Source organism: Camelina sativa, chromosome 11 (genome assembly GCF_030686135.1).
Source record: "Camelina sativa cultivar CO46 ecotype springtype chromosome 11, ASM3068613v1".
Lineage (NCBI taxonomy): Eukaryota > Viridiplantae > Streptophyta > Magnoliopsida > Brassicales > Brassicaceae > Camelina > Camelina sativa.
The window spans coordinates 16,026,188-16,038,655 of record NC_141890.1 but is presented as its reverse complement, the minus strand read 5'-3'; the positions used below and the strand labels follow the sequence as shown (position 1 = coordinate 16,038,655).

General features: G+C 40.6%; 1 protein-coding gene across 7 annotated transcripts; it reads right to left on the bottom strand.

Moving 5' to 3' along the window:
* Positions 1-10,805: 10,805 nt before the first annotated feature.
* LOC104723728 (uncharacterized) lies at positions 10,806-12,464 on the bottom strand. 7 transcript variants are annotated; one of them, XR_015572949.1, is made up of 6 exons: positions 12,122-12,352; positions 11,873-11,965; positions 11,572-11,799; positions 11,379-11,470; positions 11,188-11,295; positions 10,806-11,090 (listed from the first exon to the last, which is right to left on the bottom strand). XR_015572949.1 is itself a non-coding variant. In XM_010442119.3 (6 exons), the coding sequence occupies exons 1-6, from the start codon at positions 12,206-12,208 to the stop codon at positions 10,929-10,931; spliced, it is 777 nt and encodes a 258-aa protein (XP_010440421.2). In that variant the 5' UTR covers positions 12,209-12,464; the 3' UTR covers positions 10,806-10,928. The 7 variants fall into 7 exon arrangements, 4 of the variants coding, with proteins under 4 accessions (XP_010440421.2, XP_010440422.2, XP_010440424.2 ...); XR_015572950.1 differs by having other exon boundaries at positions 11,188-11,283; XM_010442119.3 differs by having other exon boundaries at positions 11,565-11,799; positions 12,122-12,464.
* Between the last annotated feature and the right edge of the window lie 4 nt (positions 12,465-12,468).

The window sequence follows — 12,468 nt, the reverse complement described above, 5'->3', positions numbered from 1 at the left end:
CGGATCGATCAGTAGGGGTTGCGAGATCCTTTAGATCATCCCAATCTCTCTTGTCAAAGTAGCCTTGTTCTTCAAGAAACTTGACATCCCGAGATACAAATATGCCGTTGTTGGTAGGATCAAAGCACTTGTATCCTTTTTGTGTTGTCGAGTAGCCGAGAAACACACTTCTTGTGCTTTTGGCTTCAATTTTGTTCCTCAACTCTCCTGGTACTAGAACAAAACAAACACACCCAAATACCTTTAAATGACTTATGGATGGTTTAAATTGGTTTAATACCTCAAAGGGTGATTTATCTTCCAAAATCTTTGTTGGAATGCGATTGATAAGGTAACATGTGGTCAAGACTGCATCTCCCCAATATCTCTTTGGTACATTGGCATGGAACATCATTGATCTTGCAACTTCCATCAAGTGTCGATTCTTTCTTTCAGCCACTCCATTTTGTTGAGGAGTGTAGGGGCAACTTGTTTGATGTATAATGCCATGTTTTGCTAGGTGTTCTTGAACCGATTGCTTGTATATTCTCCACCATTATCTGTTCTAAACACTTTGATCTTAGCATTAAATTGATTAGTAACATAATTTTGAAAATTTGTGAAGGCATCAAAAACGTGATCTTTAGAGGGAAGCAACGTAACCCAAGTATCTTTAGTTTTTTCATCAATAAAGGTCACAAAATACTTGTTAATATCCCTAGAAACACATGGAGAAGTCCACACATCAGAATGTACTAAGTCAAAGCATTTTTCATAAAAGGTTGTGGATTAGAGAAAACAGTCTTACAATGTTTGCCAAGAATACAAGCTTCACAACTAGAGTGATCAAAAGAAACATTAGGTATCATCAATTCAAGAGCTCGAGATTGAGGATGACCTAATCTAGCATGCCACATAACATTAAAAGAAACACCTAAACAAGAAACATGAGACGAGCCTAATGATTTAAGAGAGGTGTCTTCAAGAACATAAAGATCATCCTTTGATCCACCTTCTCCGATTAGTTTTCCAGTCTCAATATCCTGAAAGTAAACATCATTAGGCCCGAATATTGCAAAACAATTAAGATCATTAGTTGCCCTTTTTACCGATAAAAGGTTAGAAGTGAATTTAGGCATATAAAATGCCTTAGAGTCTTTATTATATAGCTTTAGATTACCAATCCCTTGAACTGGTATTTTATCTCCATTAGCTATTATATCATTACCATTGGCCGGTTCAATATTGCTTAAGAGATTCGAGTTACTAATCATATGATGTGAAGCACCCGAATCAACAACTAGAGAACTCTTAGGACTAAGAGTTAAGAAAGTTTTACCGGACTCTTTGAGAGCCAAGGACTTGAAGAATGCTTCCAAGTCTGATTTTCTCACAAATTCTTCGGATGCTGTCACCACTCCACTCTTTGATGAGCTGGCTTGCCCTTGTTCATCCTTCGAGTGAGTGAGATTGGCTCTCGGATCTTTGTTGTTGTTGAGGGTATTTGGTCTTAAGTGAGGGTGTAGGAACCAGCATTTGTCTTTTGTGACCATTTGGCTTCTTCTTCGAGTCTAGCCTCCTCTTCATCTTCTTTGATGGTTTCTTTCCCATCTTCTTTGGTGGCTTTCTTTGGAGCTTTTCCACCTTTGATATAGCTCCAGAGTCCGCAGCCACATAATGCAGTTTTAGTGGTTCTTGACCACAAGAGATAGTTATTGATCAGGATCGATTAAGCTAGGAGGTGTGCGTACGGTTGTCCGTACAAGTGAGTTAAAGGGTCGAGTCTTACACAAGAGGCCGAGTCTTACCATGTCCCATCGAGTGAAGAAGAGGCCACAATGATCTAAGGCCCAAGAGAAGGATCAATACCCTCCTTGTAGCCATTAGGAGAGAAGGAAGAAGAGAATCACGGGTTTGGTATCTTCTTGGGAGACCAAGTCAGGTCGCTTTCACTCTAGGGATTAGTATTTCTCTCTCTTTGTGTCCCTATCAACCTTGTGTCGCATGTAAGGGAGTAGCCCTAATATTTTCTTTACCTATTTAAAGGCTTATAGCCACCTTGTAACAATACACACTAATGGAATTCTATTCTACCATTATTCTCTTTGTTCTTCACTCACTTCACTACCTTCATTCTCTCATTTCTACCTTTACTTCCGCTTAAACTTACATGGTATCAGAGCAAGTTTTTCGATCTACTACTCTCTAAACTCACTCTTATTCTTTATACTCTCTTTACTATTCTCAAATCTACCTAATCTTTCTCTATTCTCTAGTAATCTTGTCATTTCTCACCATGGAGACCACAAAACTGATAGTTACTCCGGTGGTGCTCAAAGGTGCGAACTACCTGTTGTGGAAAAAAACCACAAAGACCGCTCTTAGTGGCCGGGGACTATGGATTAACGATGAGACGGACCAACTCCCCAAGAAAGCCAGCAAGGAAGACGGAAAAGAAGAAAAAGAAGAAGACAAGGAGGCTGAACTTTAAAAGGAAGTGAAGTGGTTCCAAGAAGATCAGACCGTGCTTGCCATTCTTCAGAATTCGCTTGATGCACCCATCCTTGAAGCCTACTCCTACTGCGAGACGGTAAAAGAGTTATGGGACACGCTAGCGAACGTGTACGGGAATGTGACCAACCTTACCCGTGTGGTTGAATTTAAAAAGGCTATCAACAATTTTCATCAAGAAGACTTGGAGTTTACAAAGAATTTTGGCAAGTTCCGATCACTATGGGCTGAGCTTGAGATGCTTAGACTAAGTACAATCGATCCGGCGATCTTAAATGAAAGGAAGGAACAAGACAAAGTCTTTGGCTTGCTTCTCAATCTCAATCCGGCATTCAATGACCTCATTAAACACATCCTTCGCGGTTATAAGCTTTCGACACTTGATGATGTTTGTGCTCAAGTACAAAAGGAGCAAGGATCTCTTGGTCTCTTCAGTGGTAAGGGGGAGCTTGTCACTGCCAACAAAGGAGTTTACAAGCATGAGGAAAGGAAGACAATGGTGTGCGACCACTATAAGAAGAGAGGACATTTGAAGGACAAATGTTGGATCCTTTATCCTCACCTTAAGCCGGCCAAGTTCAAGGAAAATCTCTCTCATGAAGGCACAAGCGGCCAAGGAGCTGTTGTGGACAAGGAGAGACAACGGCAATGGCGGCATCCTATGGGGACTTGGTGAGGAAGTCAGACTTGGAGGCCATCATACGGTCCATTGCGGCTTTAAAGGAATCCGGTAACACTTTCTTTGCTTCTAAACCAAGTAAAACGTTAGTCATCGATTCAGGGGCTTCTCACCATATGATTAGTAACCCGAGTCTGCTTGACCATATTAAACCGGCCCTTGGGAATGTTATAATTGCTAACCGTGTACCAGTAAAAGGAATTGATAACCTAAAATTATTTGAAAAATATTCTAAATCATTATATATGCCAACATTCACTTCTAATCTTTTATCTGTTAATGATGGCTACTACAGATTAGATTTTTACACTATATTTGGTCCTAACAATGTACATTTTCAGAATATTAAGACTGGAAAGATCCTTGGAGAAGGAGATGCAAGTGGAAATCTTTATGTTTTAGAGAAAACTTCACCAAGTCTTTCTTCTTCTATATCGCTTACCTCTTGTCTTGCTTCTAATAATAGTGCTATGTGGCATGCTAGGCTAGGTCATCCTCATTCTCGTGCTCTTGGTTTGTTGTTGCCGAATGTTTCATTTGATAGTTCTGGTTGTGAGTCTTGTATCCTAGGAAAACATTGTAGAACTGTTTTTCCAAAGTCTCCTACCATTTATAAAAATTGTTTTGATTAAGTTCATTCTGATGTATGGACATCACCATGCTTATCTATAGATAACAACAAGTATTTTGTGACCTTCATTGATGAAAAATCAAAATATACTTGGATTACTCTCTTACCATCAAAGGACCGTGTGTATGATGCTTTCATCAATTTTCAGAATTATGTCACTAATCATTTCAATGCTAGGATAAAGGTACTAAGATCAGACAATGGAGGAGAATATACAAGTCACAAACTTAAAGAACATCTCACTCAACATGGCATTTTACAACAAACAAGCTGTCCTTACACTCCACAACAAAACAGTGTGGTGGAACGAAAGAACCGGCATCTCATGGAAGTGGCGAGATCAATGATGTTTCATATGAATGTGCCGAAAAGATTTTGGGGAGATGCCGTGATGACCGCGTGCTACCTCATATATCGCACACCAACTAGGATCCTGAACGATCTCTCACCATTTGAGGTACTCACTAAGACTAAACCATCCTTAGATCACTTACGAGTGTTTGGTTGTGTGTTTTTTGTGTTAGTACCAGGAGAACAAAGGAGTAAGCTTGATGCAAAGAGCAATAAGGGCATGTTCATAGGCTATTCCACCACACAAAAGGGTTACAAGTGTTATGATCCGGTCCATGGTCGTATGTACGTCTCCCGGGATGTGAAATTTCTTTAAACCCAACGATACTATGAGAACAAAGATTGGACAAGTTTAAAGGACTTGACTCAATCCACAAGTGATAGGGCGACCAACTTGAGGTTCCTTCTTGATCATCTTGGTATTACGTCTACACCACCGAACCATACTGAGACAAGAAGTCAGTCTAACTCCGGGAGTTCAACTCAATCACTACTAGAGGAGGAAGTAGTTCAAACACAATCTTCAGATCGTGTCACTTCAACTCCATAAGATGACAACACGCCCAATGACAACACCGGACCGGCTCATGACACCTTCAACTCTGAACCGGACCATGACGACAGTATCAATGAGGAGGATCCGGAGCCCACACAAGACTGGACCACACACGCAGGCCCTCAACAACTTCGGCGCAATGAACGGTTAAAACGTCAACAACCTCGGCGTAGTGAACGGTTGAAGGATCAGCGGGTTTATTATAACAACCAAGCGGTGGCTCATCCTATCCAGGCTGTTTGTTTGCTTGACCTTGTCTCTCCGGATCATGCTGCGTTCTTTGGCAAGATTGATGCTCAGTTTGTTCCTAACACGTATGAAGAAGCCAAACAATATAAGGTATGGCTCGATGCTATTGATGATGAACACGGCGCCATGACTCATAATCATACATGGGACGAGTCCGATCTACCACTAGGGAAGAAAGCTGTGAGCTCCAAGTGGGTGTTCACTATCAAATATTTTAGTAATGGTGATGTGGAACGCTATAAAGCTCGATTGGTGGCCCGTGGCTTCACACAAACTTATGGTGCTGACTATACGAACATGTTTGCTCCGGTCGCCAAGCTACACACAGTTCGAGTCGTTCTCTCACTCGCTACCAACTTATCATGGGACTTATGGCAAATGGATGTCAAGAATGCGTTCCTTCAGGGGGAGCTTTCAGAGGAGGTCTATATGCACCCTACTCCAGGCTTGGAGGATACTATCGCTCCGGGCAAGGTTCTCCGACTTAGGAAAGTGATCTACGGTTTAAAACAATCTCCTAGGGCATGGTACCACAAACTGAGCTCCACACTCCGCAACAATGGCTTCAAGAGGTCTGAGGCCAATCACACTTTGTTTACTCTTTGCACCAATGGTGGTCGTGTGGTGGTTCTTGTCTATGTCGATGACATAATCATATCTGGCGATGATAAGGACGGTATTTCTACAACTAAAGCTCTTCTTAATTCCACTTTTGATATTAAGGATCTTGGTGAGCTCAAATACTTTCTTGGGATTGAAATCTCTCGCTCTTCGGAGGGGTTGTTTCTCTCTCAAAGGAAGTATACCCTTGATCTTTTACAAGAAACAGGTAAGCATGGCGCCAAACCGGTTTCCATTCCGCTTGAAGAGGGCTACCAGGTCAAGCGAAAGGGGGAGATGAAGAAGACGCCAAATGCTCTGATTAGCAAGTTAGCTGAACCATATGAAGATGTGGGGAGATACCGACGGCTTTTGGGAAAACTGATATATCTTACGATCACAAGACTGGACTTATGCTATGCGGTGAACCTGGCTCAAAGCTCTTCTCAAGGATCTTGGAGTTGAATCTGATCAACCGATCACCATGCATTGTGACAACAACGCTGCAATACACATTGCCACCAACTCGGTATTCCATGAGAGAACCAAACACATTTAGGTAGGCTGCCACAAGGTTCGAGAAAAGATTGAAGAAGGAGTAGTCTTACCATGCCACACACCAAGCAAAGATCATATAGCTGACATCTTCACCAAGGCTGCGAGTCTTCAAGTTTGTGAATACATTCATAGCAAGCTTGGACTTGTAGATCCTACACGACCATAAGGCACTCTCCTAACTTGTGGAGATCACACTCTTTTCCTTAACATGGTTTTGTCCCATGTGGTTTTCTATGTTAAGGTTTTTAACGAGGTGATCCTTCACGAGTTCCAAGCTTAGTCATTTCATCGGACTAAGCTTCAGGGGAGTATTGATCAGGATCGATTAAGCTAGGAGGTGTCCGTACGGTTGTCCGTACAAGTGAGTTAAAGGGCCGAGTCTTACACAAGAGGCCGAGTCTTACCATGTCCCATGGAGTGAAGAAGAGGCCACAATGATCTAAGGCCCAAGAGAAGGATCGAGAACCTCCTTGTAGTCGTTAGGAGAGAAGGAAGAAGAGAGTCACGGGTTTGGTATCTTCTTGGGACACCAAGTCAGGTCGCTTTCATTCTAGGGATTAGTATTTCTCTCTCTTTGTGTCTCTATCAACCTTGTGTCGCATGTAAGGGAGCAGCCCTAATATTTTCTTTACCTATTTAAAGACTTATAGCCACCTTGTAACAATACACACTAATGGAATTCTATTCTACCATTATTCTCTTTGTTCGTCACTCACTTCACTACCTTCACTCTCTCATTTCTACCTTTACTTCCGCATAAACTTACAATAGTTTCCTCCTTTAAGGAAGGTAGGTAGTACAAGGGGTTTCGAGTTTTCCATGGTTGTGTGCTATGGACCGTTGGATAAAACTTTTACCCGGAGAATAAAAACGTAAATGATGAACTAGAGAAGAACAAGAGTGAAAAGACTTTGAGAATGAAGAGAATCGAGAGAATAGAGGAGTCATATTGTCAAGAACAACAACCTGGCTCTGATACCATGTTAGAATTGCGGAATGTAATAGGTAGAATAAGAGGATAAGAGGGTAACTCGGTAGAGAAAAGATAGAATGAACAAAAAAGACTTAATTAGTATTTCTCAAATGTTGTTACATAGTCTAATATAGTAGAACAATGGGCATATAGCCATTAGAAGTGATGGTGAGATGAAAGAGACATAATGCAACTTGTCTTGAACTCGCACAAGGTGAAAGCGACCCGTCCTTCCCTTTGTTTGACTCGCACAGCTCGCACACCAAAGTTAAACACGTGATTCTTCTTCTTCCTTGGCTAGATATTTAGGTTCTTCCAGATCCTTCTTTCCCATGGGCCTCACTTCACTATCAGGCCACTTCTACACCACTCACTCTATTGGTCTCTACGGCCTCATTGCTTTGACTGTACGGACACTTGTATGGACACGACCTTGATCTCATGTTCCTTCTTCTCACCAATACAGACCGTATAGACTCAGTTTCTCCTGAGGAAATCTCTGGTGAAGCTGATGACAGTAACAATGGTGAAGATAACAATGATAACGACAGTGATAATCCAGCAGAACTCTTGCCTCCATGACGAAGTGAACGTATTAAGAAGAAAAACATGCGGTACTACAACAATGTGGCAGTTGCTCATCCTATTCAAGCTGTCTGTACTCTCGCGCATTTTCCGGTGGAACATCAACCTTTTCTTGGTCAGACTGATAAGCATTGGATCCCTCAAATCTATGACGAAGCTAAAATTCACAAAGTATGGCGTGATGCAGTCTCTGCTGAAACAATTGCAATGGAGTCAAACCACACTTGGGATGAAGCTGACCTCCCCAAGGGCAAGAAAGCCGTGACTTCTCGTTGGATATTTACCATCAAATATAAGAGTAATGGAGATATCGAACGCTACAAAGCACGACTTGTGGCAAGGGGATTCACTCAAACGTATGGGGAGGACTATCTAGATACGTTTTCACCTGTTGCCAAGCTTCATACTGTTCGAGTAGTTCTCTCATTGACAACAAATCTTAATTGGGAGTTGTGGCAAATGGATGTCAAGAATGCATTACAAGGTGAACTAGAAGACGAAGTGTACATGCGACCTCCACCTGGTCTAGAAGACATCATTGGACCCGGGAAAGTACTTAAACTCAACAAAGCTATTTATGGGTTGAAGCAATCTCCAAGGACATGGTACCACAAATGGACACTACACTACTTAAGAGAGGATTCAGAAAATCTGAAGCAGACCATACTCTATTCACACTCCCAAGTGATAAAGGTATTATTGTCATTCTCGTATATGTTGATGACATCATCATATCCGGGAACGACATAGTAGGTATCCAAGAGACTAAAGCTTTCCTTAAATCAGTTTTTGATATTAAGGATCTAGGAGAACTTAAATATATCCTTGGGATAGAAGTATATTGTTCCAAAGAAGGACTGTTCTTATCACAAAGAAAATATGCCCTTGATCTCTTAAATGAAGCAGGGAAACTTGGATCAAAGGCTGTTGCAACACCACTAGAAGAAGATTACATGTCAAATCAAAAGGGGGCGCTTGATGATGTTCTGTTTCAAGATGTCACACGATACCGTCGTTTAGTAGGTAAACTCATATACCTTACTATCACACGACCTGACATTTGTTTTGCAGTAAAACAAGCTAGCCAGCATATGAAAGAACCAACGGTGCGTCATTGGAACATGGTGAATCGAATCCTCAAAACACCAGGACAAGGCATTTGGATGGGACACAATGAGAGCACTGAACTGGTCAGATATTGTGATGCTGACTACGCCGGAGACCGTGAAGATTGTCGTTCAACCACTGGTTATTGCACATTTATAGGAGGGAACTTGGTCACATGGAAAAGCAAGAAGCAAAAGGTGGTGTCTCTATCAAGTGCTGAATCAGAATATAGGGCCATGAGAAAACTCACTACTGAACTAATGTGGCTCAAAGCTCTCCTCAAAGATCTTGGTGTGGAATATTCAAAACCAATCACAATGCATTGTGATAATGAAGCTGCCATTCACATCGCTTCTAACTCAGTGTTTCATGAGAGAACAAAGCATATTGAAGTCGATTGTCACAAGGTTCGAGAACAGATTCAACTTGGCGTCACACTCACTTGTTACACCGAGAGCTCAGAACAGTTAGCTGATGTTCTCACTAAGGCAACTAGTTCACAAGTTTGCGAGTATATTCACTCTAAAATCGGACACAGGGATCTCACTCGGCCTTGACTACTTTGGTCATGACACCTACACTCTTTTTCCCTTGTGTATAGTTTTTCCCATGTGGTTTTCTATTCCAAGGTTCTTAACGAGGTAGGTGTTCGAGACTCCAAGCTAAATCAAAGTGCTACAATCGATTAAGCTTGAGGGGGAGTATGCGAACTCACACCTTCGTCTGTACGTCCATACAAGGAGACAAAACAGGTCGTCCGTACGGCTCAGAGGTCCAACCAATTCAGCCCATGAACTCCTCTCTCCAACGGTCACAAACTCTCTAGAATCTTCCTCATGGAGCCGTGTGTAAGTCGATACAAGTGGGAACCAAAGTCAACTCAACATCACATGTTTATGTTAAGGAGATGTCACTTTCTCATGAGTAATTGTGCATAGAATCTTGTATAGGATATTCCCTTTGTATATTGCCTATATTTAGCTTGTACCTATGAACTAAATGAAGTAAGGAAAAAGATTATCTCTTTCTCCATTACACTACACAATTCTAATTGTTTTACTCTTCATACTCTGTTTTACTCTGTTCTACTTTCTGTTCGACTATATACCATCTCTCAATCTTTGTTCTACGTACTACTCTTGTCTATCTTAAATCTTACACAGATGACCCTAACGAATCAAATTAGATTTTGCATTTCCTCATGGATAACTAGAACTGCACAATGCATTGGGCTTCATCTCTTTTCTCATGACAATAAACAGGAAGCATGGAACAAGTTCAACTCCGAAGAACTTTTTTGAAAAAACCTGGGACTATGTTTTTGATAGTGTGTTGTTCGTCTGTCGCCCAAAAGATGAAGTATGTGGCATTCATGACAAGTCCAAAGACGGTGCCCAAGTTGGAAGCAGAGAGTTGTTCATAGAATATGTATTCCCAAGATTGATGACCCAGCACTGCATCATCATATACCACGCAGCAATTGGGTATTCTTTTTTTTTTTTTTTTTTTGCAAATTTTTCCTTCTCATTACCCATCTTTAAGAGTATGATGTCAGATGTATTGATGTTGATTTCTGTATCAAAACACAATACTTGAGAGCTGTGTATTGTTGTTTCCAAACTATTTATATATATGCATATAACATTCTTTGAAGTGGCACGATGCGACTCTTTTGGCGATCTAGTGTCGCTTTTTCTATCCATCATGGTCTGAAAATCAGGCTAGATAGTCTTTGTGAGCGTGTTTGTATATTCCGATACATCTTCACAGAGGAATTATACAGTTTTTGTCTTTTTGGTAGGTATATTGTGATATCAGTCGGAGTGTCTCACGATTTGAAGTTTGAACTAGTAAAACAGAGACCCGATCCAGTTTAGAAATCGTTTTATCCAGAATGGTACTAATGTCTATATTGAATTATTGATCACTTGTCCGAGTTGCAGCGATTAGGATTATGTATTCTCAACTTTCGCAGTAAATTGGATTTCAGCATTTCCATTATGGTAAGGTTAATAAAATAAGTATAAAGAAGAAGAATGTTGCTTAAGTCAAATAAGCGACATCTGCAGAATTCCACCGTGCCTAATGATCTCCGGGAGTTATATACAGGAAAAATTATGTGAACCCATCTTTTTTTGAAGTTAATAGCTTATACAACAACCTCAAATGTATTACAAGCTTCACATGTTATGTATAACGCCTTCAAATTATAGTTAGTCTGAACACAGAACTCGGGTTTCAATCTGCATCCTCTCTCGAGATGCTCAGCGTGCGCTTCTGCTAACCGTTCTTGCAGAATGTCCAGATTAACCTGATGCAAAGAATTGAATCCGAGAAAGAAAAAAACTCAAGGACAAGTTCAGGGGCTGAGAGTGACAAAGAGAGCTATAAAGAACAAGAATCTGAACCTCTTCGCCTTTGTTCAGCTGCATATTACACATGTTGCAGTAGATGTGTCGGTGATTCTCCATAAGCTCTCCTTGCTTGCATATCGGACACCATATCTGTTTTAGCTCCTGGAAAAACATATCAGAACAGTAAACTGGTTTCTAAGGTATTTGAGAAAACAAGGCTGCCCTGTGAAAGAGAGAGAACCTACCAGTTCACTATTTAAACACATATTCTGAGAAACCAAGGTGGCCAAGTAATCATCTTCCTCGTCTTCCCATGTTTGGATCTGAACATACGATCCTGGACACAGCGCCACGAAGGCATCAGTATTGCTTCATGTTTCTTTTTCAACGCAAATCTCATGAAGAACAAAAAAAAAACTAAATGGTTTAACCATTTACTGTAGTAGTCTCTGAACACAAATCCTTGTAAAAGATCTGTTGCATTTCCAACAAAATCTCTTCACTGTCACCTTCATAAACGCCTTTAAGACCTTGCTCCTCATATTCCCATAATATATCATCAGAATCAGGAGTTACAGTCGGATTCCCCGAGAGGTTTCTCGACGAATCCTCAATTTTTTTCAATTCGTCAGTTACAATATCCTGGAAAGCAGAAATGATAATCTCCTGAAAGTAAAAGAAACCTAAAACTCATCAGCATAGCAGAGGACGAAAAGAAAGAAAAAAAAAAAAAAAAAACCTTTTGATCAGAAGATTGACAATCAGAGAGCCTCAACTTCCACAGCAAACGAGTCCTATCTTCTCTAACTCTTCTGAAACAGTTTTCTCTAAACTGTGTGTATATATATATATCAACGCCATTATTACATACATTAGCAAACAGCAACCATAACACATGAAAGATTCTTTTATAAGCTATGATGAACACAATTCATAAACAAAGAGATTCCAGATCATCTAAAACAGAAACGGAAATTGAAAGGTGAACCTTTTGTTTCCTTATAGAGTAATCGAACTCGGATTGGGATTTAATAGAGGTCCGTTTCGAAGCTGGTGTCGCCAAATTTTCCTCCATTGGAGAAACAAGGAAGACGATTGATTTTGATTCAAGAGAGACGACGACCTTTTTGAGTGATTATGTTGTCTCGAGACCCGGTTCAATTTTGAAATAACCGGATTTTAAAACCGGTTAAATGATTTTCCCTCGAGAAAACCCTGTTAAAATATACCATGTCTTTGTAAAACTAAAACAAATCCATGTCTTTTTCAATCAAACACCCTTTTAAAGTTTATTGAATCAACGATTTGTCTTCTTCTACGTCTTCACGAGTCTCT